This window comes from Clarias gariepinus, chromosome 24 (genome assembly GCF_024256425.1).
Source record: "Clarias gariepinus isolate MV-2021 ecotype Netherlands chromosome 24, CGAR_prim_01v2, whole genome shotgun sequence".
Classification (NCBI taxonomy): domain Eukaryota; kingdom Metazoa; phylum Chordata; class Actinopteri; order Siluriformes; family Clariidae; genus Clarias; species Clarias gariepinus.
This window is the reverse complement of record NC_071123.1, coordinates 4,419,032-4,440,530: the sequence shown is the minus strand read 5'-3', so window position 1 is coordinate 4,440,530 and position 21,499 is coordinate 4,419,032. Positions and strand designations below refer to the sequence as shown.

The following is a 21,499-nucleotide window of genomic DNA, read 5'->3' as shown; positions in this document are numbered from 1 at the left end:
TGATTTAATCAGGCATAAAGGTCACTCATGGTCAACCACTATGTGGTACAACGGGATCAAGTGCAGTAGGAATAAAACACACCAAAATGTGTGCTGTGTTGTGCGGTAATTTACACCCTTCATTCTTTAAACCGGAAAAAGAAAAATCTGTCATTTATTTCTCTGTTCATTTAATGTCAATAAAATACCAGATTAATAAGTTAGCTTTATTACTAAATGCAAATCTATGTTTATATGCTCTCATAAATGTATTTAATCAAACTTACTGTACCTCATTAATGATTTCATTAGGTTTAATATATAAGGCATAAAGAGTCTCAAACACGCAGGAGTCAAATCTGAAAATACTGAGCAAAAAGAAATAGATTTGAAAAATGAAAAGAATTACAATACAAAAAAATCCTTGAGGTTAGCTGTATAAAGAAATATATACTTATTTATCTCACATTCAGGAATTTCATTTCATTGCATTAATATTAATTTTCAAATATCACTTGTTACATTAATGCTACTATTGTACTGATATGGGGTGTCTACGGTGGTCAAGTAGTGCAAAACAAAATAAATCCGAAAAAAACAAAAACATTTTTTAAAAAAGCAAGAACAAAATAACAAAACTGAAAACAAAACCGAAAAAAAAACAAGAACAAAATAACAAAACCGAAAGCAAAATAACAAAATTGAAAACAAAATAACAAAACTGAAAGCAAAATAACAAAAAAAAACGAAAACAAAATAACAAAACCGAAACAAAAAATCTGAAAACAAAATAACAAAACCGAAAACAAACTAACAAAACCAAAACAACATAAAAAAAATGTGAAAACACAACGACATATCCAGAAACAAAATATCAAATCAGAAAACACAACGACAATTCAGTCAAACTGGAAAATGTAGGTTTAGTCGTTTTAGGTTTCGCCATTTTGTCTTCATTTTGTTATTGTTTTTTTTATTTATTTTGTTTTTAAGTTTTGTTATTTTGATCTTGAATTTGTTATTTTGTTTTGCACGTCTCGGCTATTGTAGCGCATCGGCACAAAAGCATACCCCTTTACTCATACCTGTAGTATGTGACGCAGGTCTAGTGTGATATATTTCACAATAATTTCAAAGCAAAGCAAAGCAAAGCTCACACAAACTCTGCTATGTGAAAATCACTTTCTTAAGACACACTCACCCTGCTTGCCACCATTAAAACTTTTCTGATAAATCAAAATGAAATTCATGCCTTTAACTAAGCCCTATATTAGAAATGTCCAAATTCTTTCCTACGAAGGGACAGATCCATGTGGATGACCACGTGCCAAAAATAGGGCGAGTTGACACTCATCCACACTCTGGTCTCCCCGGTCACTGCTGTGCAGGTGTGAAATGAAAGAAGAGCAGATTAGTGTTTTTTGTGGTCTGAGGGTGAACCTGGTGCTAAAACGACTCAAGGAAGAACATATACTGAAAGCTTTTGGATATCAGTAAGCAAAATTTGGACCCATATTCTAAGGAAGCAACAAACAAACAAACAAACAAACAAAGCTCGCAAAATTAAAATTTAATTAGAAATAGTTGTCAGCTTTACATTGATTAGTGGTCACTACTGGGATGGTCCATAGACAAGAGGAATGTAGAGTTTAAAGTCTGAACACCACTCACACATACACACACACACACACACACACACACACACACACTATAAGCTTCCTTTCATTTACTGTTACTGCATTACAAATGCCAAAAATGCCGAAATTTGTTCATTGAAGTAGTCTTGTATAATTTAAAAAAACCCTGTATTTCATTCAAAAAATAAAAAAGGCGCATTATTATATACTACTATACACTAACAGTCAAATATTCATGTAAAATGTGTGTGTGCGTGTTTGAGAGAGAAAAAGAGATTATCATCATTAAAATCATATCTAAGGACAAAATTATTATAAAAAAAATAATTAAACTCATCCCATTAACCCTCAAGACAAACAACTGAAATGTAGATTTTGGCAATCTGAAACACACACACACACACACACACACTCCATTAGTTTTCCGTGAGGGTTAAATTCACTAAACCTGTGCAGTCATTAGACAGTGAGTAGCTTTACAGCTTTACAATATTATTCTCATCACTAGAAGGAGCTCGAGCTCCAGCATCACTGCATAGTCCTGATTCCCAAGTAGTGCGTAATCCTATTACTGCATTAGAGCGCCACCTGGAGGACGAGCGCCGCATGTCTGAACGTGCCGCTTCTCACCACCGGCAGGTGCTGTCGCTCTGAGGAAACTCAAACCCGCAAACTCAACTGCATCCAGTTTTCTCGATACGTCAGACTTCATCAGCATCACATTGTCCGAGTTCATCTGTTCATCTGTGACGTCGTCCGGTTGAGACTAACTTTTATTTTCCTGGGTCCACAAGGTCTGATACGGGGCCTAAAGACACATCCGTGACGTCATCTCTTTCTGAAATAATAATAATAAAAAAGAAAACAATAATGATGTGTTTTTTTTAAGTGGAGAAGCTCCAATACAAATGATTAGACATAGCCTTTGTGTAAAGCTGCTGTTGTTCTTATGCATAGTGTTTTATTTTTGTTACATTTACAGTATATGCATTGTTTTTTGACCCCGAGCTACAATTTCAAAGCAACAGATTTGGGAAATTTGATTACTTTTTTGTTTAAATCGGATATGATATTGTAAATCCTATTTGAGTCCTATGTTTGAGTTCTGACATTTCTTCAGATCTCCATTCACATCTTCACCACCTAGTTAGCTCCTATTAAATATTTTTTAAAGCACATAAGACAGAAGAAACCCGAAGTCCACTAACATTGACATAGGACCCGGGGGTGGTTAAAGCATTTTACTCCTCATCAGAAGGGTGCAAGTTCAAACCCGATGAGATAAAAACATAAAAGTCACTCTGAATAAGGGCTTCTACCAAATGATGTCAATGTAGACATTACAGGGAGAGACCGGTGTGTTATAGTCTCCTGTGAATCACGTAATATTAAAAAGGGTAGTAATGCCAATAATTTTGAAAAAGATTTTTTTTTAAAAAAAAAAAAAATTTAACACAATGCAGTCACATGCTTATTGATGACTTATTTAACTGCACAAGCATACTACTAAGGGTGCCAATAATTTTAGAGATTTTTTTTTTAAGCATATAAATATTCCAGTCCAGGCTTCATTAAGACAACACACCACACACAAACAGATACACACAGTCGTCTTTGTGCCCTAGCCTCCATTTAACCCCAGTGCATTATGGGATGTCGGATTACTGGTTATTTTTTATGCTCTGTTTCAGACATGATACAGCAAACCATCCTGAACAGTGCGGTGCGGCCGGTGTTGTGATTGTAGACGTGCTTTTCACCCACAATACGCTCTTTAATCCTACAACGTACGTCAGAATATTAATATTTATTTTCGGTTTTGGAGTTCTGATCTAGCGTGGCTGTTCTCTCTCACAAGGAGAGCTTATGATGAAGTGAATAAAGGCCTCTTTGTTTGCTGCGCTGTGTATCTACGCCTCCGGCGCTCGTTAAGCAGGGTGCTCTTTGCTACATGTGAGTGCTGAGGGCAAACGAGGTCGAGCCGGATGTGTGATGGAAGCGGTGTGCAATACACTGCAGTGAGAAACGGATTATAATGATTAAGTGAGATAAATTCACACTCACTGGACATAAAGATATGGACGGAATGTGTGTATCGTGTTCAGTCACAACACTGTGTAGTTGTTTATTTGAGTTGGCGCTCTCGGCACAATGCTGTCTTTAGTGTTGAAGGGAGATGAACAGTAGGGGGCAGTAGTGAGCCTCAGCCCCGGTATCACTCACCAGCGGCTCCAGCTCCTTGCGGTCTATGAGGTTGAGCTCGGTGCAGAAGTAGTAAAAGTGCTTGTAGCAGGTGTTGACATGGGCCTCGGCTCCCATCAGGATGATGCGGTCGAAGTGGTGGATGTAGACGTGCACGAAGACCCGGAAAAGCCGGCACAGGATTTTCTTACAGATCTGAATGAAGTTTTTGGGAAATGGAATTCCTGAGAGATAGAAAAAAAAAAAGAGAGAACACTTGGTGTTAGATGCTGATCTTTTGTGGAACAGGACGTCTTAGTGCGAGACATTATCCATTATTACATATAAAAAAAAAGTTCATGTACCGGAAATGTAGAAAGCTGATTAACCTCCATTACATCAGCATTGGCTAATAGACAACTCCAGATCACTGAAAGGTTTTTGTCCTTGTCATATGAGAACAGGTCAGAACGCTTGATCAATATGTTATAAGGGAATTACAGTGTACTACAGTACAATGTGTAGATACCTCCTTCCATATGAAGAGGCCAGGTTTCCTCAAGTGTGACTGATACCTGGATTACACATCCTCAACTGAACCTGACCACAGACTGGATAAAAAAAAAAAAAAAAGAAAAGAAATGGACAAACTTTCCATGATGTCACCCATAGATTTTCTAAGGAACAATTCTGAAGATCGACTGTGGGAACTCCGTCGTCGCCATCATGGCAGGAGCTGACGCCACCTAAACCCTGGTTAATCCATAAACAGACAAATGGATAGGATGTGGTGGTTGAACATGCCTACTCGTCTCGGTTACCCCAAATCTTAGCTTTAGCTTAGCTAAAATACTAAAGTGACTAAGAGTAAATTTATATGCTATGATTTTTTTTGCATGTGATTGAACTTCATCAGCCATACAGAACCTTACACTTCGTATGCCTAGCAGACAGCCAGCGGTTTAACCCCCTGCAATGTTATGCTTTATGGCTTAATATAATTTCAATATAAATAAAAAATATATAAAAAATCATCCATGTACAGTTGTCATGAATAAGAAATCTAGCTATGAAGAACAAAACCTTTTCTTTTCTTCCCTTTATTGTATCATGTTGCAAATTTGTTTATTTCTGTTGGGCGTTTTAGCTTTGGGTTCTAAGGGGATTGACTCACTTTTGGAGCACCTGGTGGTCACACCTCCTTCACTTCACAAAACTGACGAGCACACGTCTCACCTCTGCCATTTCATCCAAAAAAGACAACAATCAATTGTGCACTTTCAGCCAACAACACTTTGCTACTCCACACGCTTTCTAATGTATAGCTATAATGGTGTTGGAGCCACTAAGCAGTGCACTCAACAAGCACATGTTCACACAGGATATTCCAGTTCACTTAACCCCCCCACTATACATAGCTAACAGGAAATGTCCTGGCGTCCTGAAAAAAGAAAGAAGATAAAATTAAGTGTGGCACTGCTGACTCAGAAAGTTCGAAAAAAAAAAAGCCCAATGGAAATCCAGGGAAGCATCCTGTTCACATAGGGCTCAGTGCCTTAGCCCTCTGAGCCACCACTAAATAATAAAAAATGAAAACAAGCTCAAGCGAGTTAAAAATTACCCGCAGTCCGGCCAAACTTCTGTCTTATCAGCGCTTTCTGTTCAAGGCTACTGTCTCACCAGTCATTGCTGTGCAGGTGTGAACTTGTTACATGTTAAATGGATGCCCCACTTGTGGTTTGCACTAAAGAACAGCAGCGTGCAGATATAAATTTTTTTGTGGTCTGGGGGTGTACCTGGTGCCGAAACAACCCACGGAAGAGCATAAACAGAAAGGTTTGGATATCTGCAAACAAAATTCGAAAGTTTCTTATACAGAATCACTACTGGTGACGAGACACGGATTCATCACTATGAGCCTCAGAGTAAAAGCCAGAGTATGGAACGGAAACGTCCTCAATCGCTGATCAAGAGGAAGTTCAAAAGTCAACCATCTCAATTATTAAGGTATTTTCCTTAAAGAATTTCCTACCATCAAAAACCTTCAAGAGTTCAACACCATGGTTATCTTATTATGCAAAAGGCATCAGACCCTCAGTGGGCGGAGCATCTGAGGCTGAGATAAGTGCACGTACTGTATAGTGCACGCACGCGAGTGGGTTCTGAGATTTCCATCTCGGATAATAAAGAATGTGTAGCGCTCGAAGTATTCCAGACGTTCTCAGCGTGGGTGTGTTCGTGTTTTAGTCGGAGATGCTGTCGGAGCCCACAACACTGTGGCACTTTGACTGGAAAAGCTCCGGATCACAATCTGGCTGGAGCATGATCAATGAGGAGGCTTATTTCCATGGGAAGTGGCTGTAAATGTACGTTTGCGTGTAGGCGGAGAACAGGCAATGATTTAAAAGAGCATTGTGGTCGAACAAAAGCTCTCATAGGCGTGTGAAACGGGCTCTGCGTTTAAACCAGCTGAAACACAGAGCCTGTGCAAATGTTAGCTGAACTAACACTAGCTTGCTGTTAGTCAGTTCCTGCATGATGGAAAAAGGCGAGTTCCAGCTAATCATCTGGGCTGCCATAAACGTTTAGAGATGAAGCTCATTAAATCGTATAAAACGGCATAATGTCACTAAACACAATTTTCAGTCTGTGAAAGTTGCCATGGTAATTGTTTAAATAATAATAATAAACAAAAAAAATGCAGAAATGATTATCCATTAAAGATATGGGGAAAAAAAATTCATTTATGTTTCGTGATTATTTTGTATGGCAACATGTGTATTGGCTCACTGACTGTAAAATATATTTGTTTATTTAATTTTAATTTAACGTTTTTTGCATTTGAGGTGAAATATTGCAGTTCCTCAATAGTCCTATAGACGCACTATTTACTATTTACACTTTGGCAGTAGTGATTAGGAAGTGATTAGAAAGAATCTCGTTGCTCAAAATGAACGAATCGTTTTTTTAAGTGGTTTTTCGTTCTTATGATCAGAAATAAAATGTTACATTTACAATAAACAGACCCCCAACACGTCTACATACGCACATTTTAGTTCCAGTATTGAAAATATTACATAGCAGCTAAGGACATATTATAGTAAACAGAATGAGCAGCTCATCTCTCATATCTTCTTGTCCGAGTCGATCGTTCTTTTAAGCTATTAGCGTTTGTCAAAGTCAAGTGGCAAAAGAACGAACGTTTTGGACCAGAAGACTCATGAGAAGAACCTCTCGAATCTGTTTCCTGTGTACTGCACTGCATAGCGTCTATGCGAGTCAGGTGACAAAAGAACAAACGATTTAGACCAGCGGACTTATAGGTAACTACTCATTTCTCAGTTTCCTGTACATAACCTATGGAGATTTTAAGATGCTATGCGCATGAGCCCAGTAGAAAACAAATGAATCACTCTCTGAGACTAAATCTACTTGTTCGACCTAGAAAAAGAGAAAAAGTAAGTACTTAAGAGAGAGAAGACTATAAATCTAGACCTCACTCACAGTTAATAAACTCTGTTTAGGCCTAATCTTGCCTCCGGCGTTCTCCCTAACTGGGCATCCCATTACTAATGACCACGTTCCATTTGTAGTTCGGAGATGATGTCAGACTTTCTCACAGATCTTTATCACCTAAAGACACGCCGTGGGAAAAGTGTTTTCTCACTCTGTGTGAGACGTTCAGCTCAATTTAATAAAGAATTCAAAAGAATAAGAAAAAAATACTGCATTTGAGTAAACAAACGAAAACATTCCCTCGGTTTTGATGGAAATATGGAATAATCGAAGTGATGTCAAGTCAAAATGGCAGCATGGCAGCTAAGGACGTGTGTGCAAAAGTGTGTTTAATGTATTAAATTCTGCTAAATCTGATTATCCAGTTTGAGGAGTGAGATTTGAGCAGCAACAAAAGATAAGCATGGGGATAACGCATGATTTCAACCTACTGTATAGTTCAGAGTTTCCACTTCTAAGGAAAGTTCAATGCAGCACAGGATCTGGCTGGGGTGACCTGAATTCATATCAGTGCTATATTCCTATTTATCCTGCTGGCTCGAGGTCCCTTAGCAACTGTTTATCCTCTTATCTGCTCCTGATAATCTCTCATAATGCAAACTGGCTTGAAGATTACATCGAACCGGAGCACACACACGGGTCTAAACACACAATGGGATGGTACAAGAATCAGTTCCACCTTACTAAGGGTGCTTGACCCTGGCGTTTAAACCCCCTGCTGCCTTTAAAGATCCTGGATTAAGACTAAGGCAGATTAGGTTAAAAAATATGCTGCGTCCTAAAATTCCCAGAATGCTCCTGAGCACTTAAACCTACAGTTTAAATAAAAAAAAAAACAATATCCTGTAGAACATCAAATCAAATCAAGTTCGAATTTTGTCACATACACAGTATGAAATGCAGTGAAATGCTTATATGACTGCCTGTGACCTAAAAGAAAAAAAAAGAAAAAAAAAAAAAAAAGAAAATAGAGTATTCTAATAGAGAAATTAAATATAAAATAAGAGAAAATCTATAAAGTCAAATATGACTATGAATATGAATTTTCAACTTAAGAATCCAGGCCAGTGTGGATGAAGAAGACGTGCAGTACACCCATCCAGCACCACATGTCTTCTCTTGCCCAGCTTTCTAACCACCAATATAAATAAAACACAGTCACACAAGTGTATAATCTAAGTTTAAAAAAAGTGTAATAAAGCATCTTACTGTAGTATTATGTAACAGCCATTACATAACCTCTTATTCAACCGTTAAAAAGGGAAAATGTGAAGCAGGCCTACGCTGTTTGGGAAATTGGCTCATTGTAGAACAACATGATCTCAGTGTGGTCTTTAGAAAAGGTGGTGCGTTGAAAAATAATCTCAAGACTTTTTTTTTTCCCTGAGCTGACCTAATGACCCGAATGTAACTGTTAGTTACTGATAGTCTAAATATTAACAGTCCTTCTGGTGTGAATAATAAAAGTCCTATTATAAACTCACCGGCCACTTTATTAGGTAATAGACTAATTGTTAAGCCAGATATCTAATCGTCCAATCACACGGCAGTATCTCGATGCATTTAGGTCAGGACGATCTGCTAAAGTTCAATAACCCTAACAGTTAATGAACGATGACAGAAAATACAAATACAGTAACTTACACTGTACACAAGTCGTGTCCTAACACATCGTAATAATTCTCAGCACAGCACACCGACACAAGCTGTTGTTTAACTTGGCAGGCTGGCGGTAAACAGATGGAGTGTGTGAGTGTGTGCAGTGTTTATTAACATGGGGAAGGTGGGAACTAAGATGCTAGTCCTTAAACATCTTTTTTTTTTTTATTACAGATCAGCTCAATCTCACACTGGGTATGTGCCAACACATGTAAGTACAACACACTTCCATAAGCAAATCTGGATTTTCAGCAGCAGAAATCGACGGATTATTTAGAGACACTCGCGCAAGGCTAAGGAGGACGACGCGAAAAGGTCATGTGATCTTGAAGCTAATAAGCAGTCAGGCGGAAAAATGAGAGACTAGCTGTGCTGCGCTCTAACGCTCACCACTCCTGTAGTGCTGCTACAAGACACACACACACACTCAAACATATATTCATGACCTCATTGTCCTTTTTTGACTGGGAGAAGGATATATTAATAAAATGCACATCATATAATGTACAGTTCGAAACTAAACAAAACAAAACACACAACATAATAAGTGTTGTCTAAAAAAAACGGAGCTGGTCCTCTCATTACCTCGTTCATATATCTATATTTAGAGAGAGGTATTTAGGTGTTTAAAGCTCTTATTATAATCACAATAATTGTGATAATGACAGCGAGTTAGGAGTTCTGAGATTGAGTTTAATTTGTTAAAAGTAGGGTGAAAAATATAGGAGGAGTGTGAGACAAGAAAAAGAGCTCGAGACCAGATGACACATCCTGACTGCAGGGACTTCCTGTTCCTCGGGGGCTCCCACACTGAAAAAGGCAATACAATCACTTCCACACGCATGACCTTTGACCTTCTGGAGACTCAAATCAAACAACCTGAATGATGATGTAGGTGTGAAATTAGTACATCATCATAGGAACCCAACTAGGACTGATTTTCTTAGTAGTAGTATACTAGGATGAGGAGCACCCTTGTCCCTCATCCTCAGGTTAAACCCCCCTCCTCCTCCTAGTGATGACTCCCGACAACCTTCATAAGGAACTCGACTGAAGGACTTGATGGTCCCTGTAATTTTGCACACACACTGCCACAACACTATTAAATCGTTCGGTCCGGTTTTGGCAGAAAAAAAAACACCATTTTCAAATTTCCAAATCATTTGGTCCCGTGTCGAACCACTTCACCATTTTAATTACAAAAAGTCAAACAAACTGGTAAAGTTTACTCTGCAAGCAGGCCCAGCTGAGCTAATCTGGGGCAAACATTTGTGAATGTGTGTGTGTGTGTATATCTCAGTAAATCCTTGTTAAATCCTCTTTGCGGTGGCGTGTGTAATGGCATCCCGTTTCTCCCGGAGACTCGGGCCACCCCACACTGGCGAGTGTTTGAGCAGCAGCTCAAGTGTGTGTGTGTGTGTTTAACTGAGAGATAGTAACGAAGAGGAATAGAAACACAGCTGGATGATAAGGGGCAGGATGTGCAGGTTGGACAAGCTGGGTCTTTGATGGAGATAAGTGAGAAAAAGCGACAAAGAGAGCAGGAAGAACGGGCGCCATCATCTACACCTGACATCACATCACTTACCTGCAAAATGTATACTGGCGAGAGTGTGTGACACAGCATGAGTGTGTGAGACGACAGCAAGTGTATGAGACAGAGATGGGTATCTGAGTATCGGGGTAACTAATTCAGCACAAACCCAGCCTGGTTATAATTCTGTCTGCGGAGACTTCAGATGTCCTTCAACTTTCCAAACACGGTCCCTGTTCTGTCTTGTGTCTTTATGTCTTAACGCACCTGGCCTTTCTAAATAATGCATATTTCCCCTAACGCAAACAGAAAAGGGTTACGCCCCGGCCCGCGTCAGTCTGAATAATTGATGGTACTGAGATGGGTTTAAACACAGGGATGAAGAGAGCGAAGAGGGAGAAAGAAGCCGTAGGTGGCGGAGTGAAGCGGGTAATGAAGCCTGTGCTGGTTCGGGTTGCAGGAGGAAACCGATGGGAGCGAGTGCGACACGTCTCTGAGGATCTCGTGGCTTTGAATAATTAACACGCTGCCTGTGATAGTGTTTCATGTTTGCGATACAGTCCAGGCTCTCGGTGAGGACAGGGTGAGAAAGAGGAGGACTGAAGACGGGATTTGGGAATTATAATTATAGCAGCCTAGTTCTCTCGAATGAATGTAGTGATTCGGGTGATAATTAAGTCCTGGAGGTGGCGAGGCAGCAGGTTTTATTTATAGTCGCCTGAACTGTAAGGATTTTGGGTGGCGCAAACAGAAAAGCGGTTGCTCTGTCATCTGGAGATTGTGATCACCAGCCAATTATGCAACCCTGCGAGGTCGTGTATGTGGAAGAGGAAGGATAGTGGGCTAACTAACCTCTTTGTGTTGCTATAAGTGATGGTGAGGGGTTGTTTCTTAGGATTTGGGCTCAGCCCCTTACTTCCAGTAACAGAAACTCTCAATGCTTCAGCATTTCCAGACATTTTGGATAATTCCATGCTCCAAAGTTTGTGGGAATAGTTTGGGAGCGACCCCTTCCTGTTCCAACATGGAACTATATATTAACTATACTTCAACTATACATTCATTTTAGCTACCATTTTACCTGTCCCTTGAAGAGGATCAGCTGCACAATGTCTTAAATAACTTAGTTTCAATGCTTGGATAAGAATCGATCGACCACAATCACCATTACTTCTCATTGCTGCACTCACCTACGCTGGTGGGAAAGATGTCCTCGTTGTTGATCTGCACCTCGATCCAGTCCATCAGCAGGTTCATGTACTGCGGCGCTGGCAATGCTGTGGGCTTCTTGTACTTGTGCTCATCCTGCCAGCGATACTCGAACCGCGGGCCTCCTGACATCACCGGGCAGCTCTTCTCTGTGCAGTACTCGCACACGGTGCCGTAGATCAGGTTGATGCGGTTGAAGAAGTCCACCACGTGGACGGCCACCCAGTCGTTGGGGTCCTCGCCATTGGGTAGCTGTACGGCCGCCCTCAGGTCCACGCCCGAGCTGAGTGATGCCTGAGCCCGCTTGTGCAGTTCGAAGCGCTGCGTCCCTGGCTCGAACTTGCGCTTGGGCCTGAACGTCTTGTCCTTGTTGAAGACTTGCTTGAGAGCGATGGACATGGTTAATGAAGCGGTAAGGTGGGGGCTCAGGAGGGGAAAGAGATGCAATGGATGTCAGAATGAGAAAGAGGTGATAGAGGTGACGATGATGATGATGAGGAGGAGGAGGAAGAATGGTGGGCTGCTCTTCCGATGACGGGCGTCTGCTTTTATAACATCATCACCTGATAGGGAGACATAAACGATCTGTGATGCAAACAGACGAGACATCTCGGGAGTATTATTAAAGATAAAATTCACATTTATTTCCATCAATACTGCTGCGGTCTTGCGGATACCTTAAAACCAGAGCATGGATACCAACAAACAAGAGTTGAAGAACGACCAAAGAGACCTTGTCCGTACTTACACGTTTATACCGTTCTTGTACGTTTTACACGCAAGCTTTAGTTGTGCACGAGTTCGTTTCAGCAAAGTCGCTACAGCTAGTCAGGATTTACAAGCTGAGTCCAAACATGACCGCTATGTACTCCAACTAAGACTACACCCTCAGGGCACGATGAGACAGGATGCTGCCTCAGTTATAATGGGGGTCTTTTTTACTACTAAAGAGCAAACGTCAGGTCTTTGTGCTGATAAACATCGGTATGATGGGGACATGTCGATGCACGCCCTTACTGGCTGTGGTGAACCGACTGAAAACAGCCAGAGAAACACAAATGTACTTATGAATTAACTGAAATTTTTATGTGGTTACCCTGAAGTGGACGGAATGAAAAGATAACGTTTATTAATTATTAAGGAGCGCATATTAAAAAATTCTGTTGAATTTTGAGATGAACTAATGATTTACTGAGGTTGGTTTCATATAAATTTTAAAGTAGCATACCTTCTTTTCCCGTGGTCCGAATGTGATGAAACGACGGCAAAAAAATTTCCGCAAATATGTACAGACAGGCCGACTTTGTAGTTTTGTTATATGCATAAAGGATTTCGTAACTTTACTACAATTGTAGTGTAATATTGTGTACACTCTTTATTGTAGCATAATTGACACAATTAGGCTCTACTGAAACACTGTTAACAACTCTATTGTAACACGTTGTCAATTTTATTGTAACTTGACAATTTTATTGTTATGTTGTAAAGATTTTTATTGTACAGGCCGTTTTTGTGACACTGATGATGATTACACCATCAGCCATAATATTAAAACCTAACATTACATTTACACTAAGAAACTAGAAATGCACTAGAGAATACATTTGAACTAAACATAGAGTTTTCAATTGAAAAATAATTACATTTAGCTTGGAATATAGAAATTTACAAAAGTTCAAAAATGAAATAGAATTAAAAACCAAAAAAAAAATCAAATATATAAAATATTAGAAAAGGAAAAAAAAAAGATTCAGTTATGATTCAAACCCACTCATTACACAGTTACACCAGTCTCAAAACCCCATGAGCGCAATTAGTCAAAAATCACAGTCATTTAACCCGCACGCTCACCGCCAACGTGGGTTTTGAGACTTTGGAGACATTTAAGGACGTAAAACGTTAACAAGAAACCGCAAAATCCTGATAACTTTCCTGTGTTGGAATAATCATCTTTTACAAACTTCTGACGCTGCCAACTCCTTCCACGATTGTTAAATAAACACACCATACAGGAAAGCTGTTATTACAATAACAGTATTGGACCAATAGACATGTTGTGGCACCGCGCTGCCTGTTTTGGTGGAATTCACAGAATTTACACTGCAACTTTCCCACAGTCAAGACGGCTTTCAATAATTACGAGAATCCGTACTACAACCTCATTACCCATGATGACTGCTTTGGTTTCACTACAGGTCATTAGAAGACTCGTTTGTAGAAAAATCCCTTCCTTCAAATTATGTTGAGAAGCAGACATGGGGTTGGGGGGGGATTGTGTGGTTGATGTGGTTAAGAGGAATTCCCCAAGCTGTCAAGTGTATTTTTTTTTTTTTCTTTTGGGTACCTCACACTCTCTCGCTCACACACACACACACACCATGTGTAAAGTGAATAATCATCCTTGTTGTTTTCACACTGAGCCACAGAAAGCTGATTGCTTAATGTCAGCAAGTTAACTGAACACTTTTTAAACTTTTTTATTTCTAGCGTAAATATAATTAAAAAATCTATCTGCATCCTAAAGCATTAAGCAGCTGGATTCTGTAACAATCCAATTTAGAGACAGACACTGTACAGATGATATTTGCTGATTGGACAGTACACAAGTGATGGTGGATGAATGTTAGGGGGATTCCAATTAAAATGTATATTTCTCATGTTACTGCTGTTTGGACGTTCTGCAAGACAGTCGTCATCTTGTTAGAGATAAAATACATCCCTTACTGTCTGTTAAGTTCTTCACAATCACACATTTAAAGCTTCACATCACTCGACTGTCGTGTTTGATAGGCCGGCTATACAGAACAGCATCCTACGTCAATTTGTCATTATCCTGTACGTTCCTGTAGCTGTGAACGTGACTGCATAAACTTCAGACATGTCGAAAGTAATAATGTTACTGGGTCCGACCCTGTGGTACCCTGCAGTGCGACATGTTCAGATGGAAAGGAGTGCGTGTCTGAAAGGGGCTTTAGACTTCATCAACAAGCCTTCTTACCCAACAAACTTTTCAAAACAAACAGTTACCAAGCCAACTTTTTTACAGAATAAATAATCATTTGTGTTTTATAAAAAAAGATATTTCAACCAAATTTTTTCAAAAGCGAAATCTTTAGAAAAAAATTTTAACCAAAGTTATCAGAAATATATATTCCCTTATATATATATAAATGAATAAAAAATTGTTTTTAACCATCAACATTGTTAACGAAAAGAATTTAACCAACATTTTCCAGACCTTTAAAAAAAAAAAAATCCAAATAAACTTTTTAAACTGCCTTTTTAAAAGCAATTTTTACCAAACATTCTAAATAAATCATGTTATCAACCTTTTTAAACAAACACTGTTACCAAACAAACCTTCAAAAAATCTAAACAAAACCTTTTCTACAAAAGTTTTGTCATAACAAACCTTTGTACACAAACAACCTGTTTATCCTAAACAAACTTTTTACACAAACAAACAGTTTTACCTAAACAAACCTTCCGTACAAACAAACTAATGACCTAAACAAACTTTTTTACATGCAAAAAACAAACCATTTGCCCAAACAAACCATTTTGGAAACCAACCTTTTTAAAACTAAACATTTTTTAAACAAAAAATTTATTATACTAAGAGAAACTGAAGAAAAAAGAAGAAATACCTCAATAACATTGATGATATCATGATGCCAAATGAAGATCACTGTTGCCCATTATTTATCTATTCCACCCTAAATATTTTTGCATGTTGTGTGTTTATACTGGTTTAAAAGTTTACCAAAAATCCTGTGCCTTGCATTTACTGTACAGAAACTCAACTTGCTAGTTGTACTATGATAAAACCAAAGCTAATCACAGATATTCTCCAGGGTCCGGGCTTGATTCCCGCCTCGGGGTCTGTGTGCATGGACTTTGGATCTTTTCCATGTGCTCGGTAGGTTTCTTCCCACAGCCCAAAGACATGCAGATTAGGCTTATTGGCGTTTCCAAATTGCCTGTAGTGTGTGAATGAGTGTGCGAGTGTGTGCCCTGCAGTTGATTGAATGAAATGGCCTAAGTCCCTTGGGATAGGCTCCAGGCCCCCGCGACCCTGTACACAGGATAAAGTGGTATAGACAATGAGTGAGAGTGAAAAAACCTATAAAAAAAATAAAAAAAAAAACATCATCTGGAATTTCGTTTTGAGCGTGGGGTCTGAGCACACCGCGAGGGCATTAACTGAATAGTCAGCTGGTTAGGTAGCATGGCGGGTTTTACTTCTATATCCTGAACTGATTAAGAACCACTGAACTATAGCATATGGATGAAGTAAAGATGCATCATGACCCATGGGAGTGACTTCGCAGCATTAAACACGCTCTAATAAAAGTGTAATTACAATAATTTAGTCTGTAGATGTTTTAGCTACACGTTACATGAATCATTTATTGTACACGTGACATAAATAATAGTGTAAATAAATGTGTATAGTGTTACTTGGATACTGGTAATCCTAATGCAAATTCTCAACATACAATGATATTCGGATTTGTAAAACGTGACACTTAAGATAGTGAAGTGACAAATATAGTTCAAATGTAAAGTTGCAAAGGTATAAGAGAAAAGTGTGAATTTAAAGTAAAAGTTAAATTATGAAGACAAAACTATTTTACAAATAAAAAAGATTTTTTACCAGAATACTCACAATTCTACAACAACAAAAAATCTTAATATTTTAATGATAATTGTACAACAAAAATGTGATTTTTTGGGGGGAAAAAGTGAAAATTTTACAACAAAAATATTCATTTTGATAAAAAATAAAAGACTCTTCTTCATGAGTTGAAATTTAATGAAAAAAATAATCTCATTATTTGTTTCATAATCGTATCTCACCCCTTAAAAAAAATCATAATTAAATCAGTTTTAAGAACAAAGCCACTGCCAGCTAATTCTACTTTCTTTCATCACTATGGCCCTGAACCCCCTCACCTTTCCAAAAGTTTACACGCCCTCAACACATCCCTGTGATGTAAATAGCTGAAGGTCTGCGTGTGAATTAACTTGATTGTCTTCGTTCACGTTCCGATGCAAAAAGATTACCACACCAAACTGTACTTTCTGTCATCACATTTTTCTGCTTGTCTTTCAGGTCTTGACCAACCATGATGTTTTTCTTGTCTAACTGGGTTGGAAGTTTCATTGAGTAACCCTGTGGGGTCTCCGGAAGCTCGTTGCATGTTAACTTCATGTTCACACCGTTAAGAAAAGCATGCCTGTGGCAACACAAAGCACTTTAATCAGTTTGTAAAAGACACTCATTTGTTTGAAAGGATGATGTGAATGTTGAAAACGGCAGGACGTCGCGCGGGTTTCTGCTCTTTGATCCCTATGCGGGAATGTGACGGGTGGGACGAAAAGCTGTAAAACTTCCACGGATAAAAGACCAGACCCCTGCAGTGGCTCTTACACGTAACCCACATTACGAGTTCCAGGGGTTTCTCTGCCTTAGAAACCTCACGAGAGGAGGGAACAAACAAGTGAAGAAATCACTACTTATAAGTATTATAAGTTACCTGCTAATTAATTAATAAGGTCCCCCAAGGTGAATGCAAGAAGAGTCACTGCTAGACGAGTATTCTTGTTCTAGTTCATTGAAAGTTTGCAAAATTGTTGCTCCAAAGTCCAATCTTTATGCTTTCTTTTTAAAAAAACCAAGCTTCGTTTTGTTTTGCCACACAACTATTTAGTTCCAATCCCGTGAGTTCTCATACACTGTGTGTGTGTGTGTGTGTGTGAGTGTGTGTATAAATACATAATAAAATTTACTTTTTCTAAACTCCGTTACTAGATTTTAAGGGTTAAACTAAATACACTTTATTTTATACACATTATATATTTAAATGAAAATAAATAAAAACCTGAAATTTAATTTATCAGAATTTCTCCCACACGCATCTATCACCTTTGGTTTTATAACGCTGTTCTGATACACACATAGCACACTACAAAGTCTCCAAAAACATGTAGTGAACATAACAGTGAAAGTGTTTAGGATTTGGACTGTAAGAAATCAAAACTCTTACTACATTTACAGCTTAGTAACAGATTATGTTTAGTGCATCATTGCTAAATCACAGCGCATGTCAGAAACCAATATTTTCCTCAGCCATAACCATGTGATTAGTTAAATCGCAGTGTTAAATCCCCCGTTGTTCAGGGTTAAGGGCGTGCTCATGCTGGGTGGCGCTGGCAGCTCTCGCTGTGAGAATGTGAGCTTTGAAAACGTGCACGCTGTGTCTGTTTAACACCCGAGCCTCAGCTTTTGACGGGCTTCAGGAAGACCACACAGAGGGCCGCTTGATCCGATATCAGCTGTGTGTCTTTCAGTGTGTGTGTATGTGTTTCGGGCTTATGACTGTAGAACGCCCTGTCAGTTCAGATAAGCTTGTAAACATGTGGTTTCAGCTCACTTTTGTTTACTGAAAAAAGAAAGAAGTAAAATGTTGGCCAACATAACTTTTTTTTGCTGCTACTGTTGATGTCCGTCACGTCAAATCTCCTCATTGACTCTAACAAGCCTGGTGTTAATTTCAGGATGAAGCTGACTTAGCATCAGTTCTAATGACTTGTCCAAGAGGTTAGGCTTTGTGAGAAGGAATATTCTCTGTCTTTCTACACACTGGGCGTCCAGCGACCAAAACTTGGCTTGATAATGGAGATAACGTAAAGAGATTTCAGAGCCGCTAGAGATGGTTTAAACCAGAAACAGGCTTGGCTTGATTAAAAAAAAAATCTAATGCTTTATTCCTCTTATACAGAAAATCTAATCTTAACACGTAAATCATTAAAGTAACTTTTTATCATATAAAAAGTTTTGCATATTTTTTTTTTTACTCACATATCTCCAAACCTCACACACGCACAGAGGAACACATGGTCATGGCAGGGTCCTGATTACACAGAGCTGGATTAACTGATCACACCACTGTGTGTGGATTGTAATGGATTAATCCTGCTCAGTAAATAAAAAGCCTTCCAACACACACACACACACACACACGTGTCTGGGCCTCTCTCCAGAGCTGCACCAAGCAACAAAAGCCTCATCATGAGATTTCACACAGATGGAAGGGAAAACAAAAAAAAAAATGCAGTGAGCTGCCTGGTGAATAAACAGTACAGAACTGACGCCAAGCCACTGCGTTTCCTTACGGACGAGTTTTAACAAGCTGCTGCTCAGGGAAACACCGGGCTCCTCACTTAATGCTATAATTAAAAGCAATAAAACGAGCATTGACAGAACTCTGAGCTAAAAAACACAGCTCACTTTACGTTTCTGAGCTGTTACAGTCGCCTCGAGGTAGAGATGAGTTCACAATGTGTGACTCCAGTTATCAAAGCTGTCGATGTTTAACTCGCGGGTCCTGCCCATGATTTGTAGGGACATGTGGATTCCCGCAGCATGAATCAGAGTGGCCTCGGACAGGATGTAGAGATTACGATGCAGTATGCACTTGATACACCCTCTTTTATGTCTCTCTTTTTTATATTGTAAACCCCACTCATGAACAGAATAACATTTGGTCATGTGCCGTTGAGGGAAAATTATAGACGACAAAACTGTACGAGGTTTTTCTGCACGTAAACAGAGTTACGTAACATCTTGAAGTTGTTTGTTTTCCAATAAAAGCACATCTCAGTGTGATTTAGTTATTATATACCACAATAAAACAATCCAAATACTCAATCAGAAAAAAAAATACCTACAATAAACCCAACAGCAAAGAAGTCTGTAATGGCATAGTGTATATCAAGCAGGTAAAAATATGTCAGAAGTGAGAAAAAGTCAAATTATTACAGTTTACATATATGAATAATAAATAAATAAAGCAGGGAGTCGTTTGGAAAGAGTCGACTCGTATTGTTGATCCGAACAAAACGAACCGAGTCACTGAATGAAATGAATTTTCGAGTTTCGACACACGCATGTGAGCTTTCATTGAAATTTAATATTGTATGAAGTCATTTTAATTCGAAATGGTTAAAAAAAAGCTGTTTATAAATTCGTTCAATAAAAAAGGAGCGTGTCGTTTGAAAGAGTCGACTCCTATTGATGAGCCGAACCAAAAAAACGAGTCACAGAAGAGAATCACAATCACTCGTTGTTATGAAGGCAAGGGGCGTGGCTTTGGGGAGGGGGCGGTTAAGAAAATCGGAAACGCAAATAACACACGTTTTAATGAAAAAAATATTTTTTCGACTTTATTTGATATGTTTTATTTTAAAATACATACTTACTAAAACTTGCGAATCAAATATTTGTAGTGTGTTTCGAAACAAACTTTACATCTGTTTCATTCATAAATCCTCGCAAGGTCCAAAATGGCGTCCTAGTGTACATATCGTGCCCTAGGTAAGTTAGAAACGACGTCATATTATCCCTTAAGTAGTGCACATATCTAGGAAATAGGTATATATTTGGGACACCCCCAAGCTTCGTAGAGGATATTGAACTACTGTAATGTTAATTAGATCTCAGAAATTTTGGTAAACAAGTAAAAAAAAAAACTATATGGAAAAGCTGTAAGTGAGGTCTGGTTTATAGAATGTTACTTTTTTTTTTTTAAAGGAATTAAAGTCTAACATGCAACGTGTTGCGTAATGTACATCGTTGTAACTTAACGCATCTGATCTATTAAAAACGCAAAAATACTTTATTTATTATAATAATTTTTTATCGAATTTATGTGATGTCGAAAGCATGAAATTATTTTTTTTGTGTCCTAAACGTGACGACTCGATCAAAAACAAACCACAACACATGCACGTTTACAGAACAGGCTCATAAACCAGCACTGCGCGTAACATAACAAAGCTATTAAAAGTAAAAAGAAAAAAGAAAAAAAGGTATTAAAGTTCTCATTTACCTTTCCTGCACTTTATCCACTTTTATTTCAGTCCCGTGTGATAATCTCTCTCCTGCTGAATCCCGCTCTGCCGACTGCGCGAGCTCTCAGCGAACACACACACGAGCTGCGGCCCAGATGCGTACTAGCCTACTACACAGTAAAATCTCAGTAACGCGACCTCTAGCGACGGTGGCCATACTGATTAGTACGGTAGTACGAATGTAGCCATGGAAACCGATGGCATGACTAGAAATAGTTTGTAGTCAGTACTGCGCATGCGCCGAACAACTGACGCGCTTAGCGAATCGTTTTTAGTAGTTGCAGCGACATCTTGTGGAAGGTTAAAGATTACATACACTTTCAGAATGGTATATGGTTTCATTGAACTAAAATGAAACAAAAAACTTTACTAGAACAATTTATATAAATTAATATTATATTTTAATGTTATTACATATTAATAACTTTTGTTATACTGAACTTCCAGCAGCCTGACACACATGATGTCGTTATATCATTCTTGTTATCCGTTATCACCCAGATGAGGATGGGTTCCCTGTTGAGTCCGGTTCCTCTCAAGGGTTTCTTCCTTTTTCCTTCTCAGGGAATTTTTCCTCACCACCGTCGCCCTCGGTTTGCTCATCAGGGACTATCTCACAATCTCATTATTATTTAAACACATTTATTTCCCACTCATACACACTTCCATAAATTTTCTTTTCATTTTTTAAAGCTGCTTTGAGACAATGACTGTTGTTAAAAGTGCTATGTAAATAAAATTTAAACAAATAACTAATAGTTACATATGAATGAATATTAAATTAAAATGACAGGTTGAAAAATGACAAATTTACACATGCACATTGTACTGTATGTGCAACTGATAAAATGTAAAATGGTTTTAAATA

General features: G+C 38.6%; 1 protein-coding gene across 1 annotated transcript; it reads right to left on the bottom strand.

The window, feature by feature from the left end:
- Positions 1-1,706: 1,706 nt before the first annotated feature.
- Positions 1,707-20,705, bottom strand: LOC128512506 (MOB kinase activator 3B). Its single transcript, XM_053485818.1, has 4 exons — positions 20,610-20,705; positions 11,697-12,278; positions 3,840-4,042; positions 1,707-2,454 (listed from the first exon to the last, which is right to left on the bottom strand). The coding sequence occupies exons 2-4, from the start codon at positions 12,112-12,114 to the stop codon at positions 2,425-2,427; spliced, it is 651 nt and encodes a 216-aa protein (XP_053341793.1). The 5' UTR covers positions 12,115-12,278; positions 20,610-20,705; the 3' UTR covers positions 1,707-2,424.
- Positions 20,706-21,499: the final 794 nt, after the last annotated feature.

Excerpts from the sequence above, each read along its gene's own strand:
- LOC128512506 (XM_053485818.1), bottom strand. The coding sequence starts at position 12,114 with ATGTCCATCGCTCTCAAGCAAGTCTTCAACAAGGACAAGACGTTCAGG. Across the intron at positions 4,043-11,696 it reads CATCTTTCCCACCAGCGTAG|GAATTCCATTTCCCAAAAAC; the intron begins GTGAGTGCAGCA and ends TCTATCTCTCAG. Across the intron at positions 2,455-3,839 it reads GCAAGGAGCTGGAGCCGCTG|AAAGAGATGACGTCACGGAT; the intron begins GTGAGTGATACC and ends TTATTATTTCAG.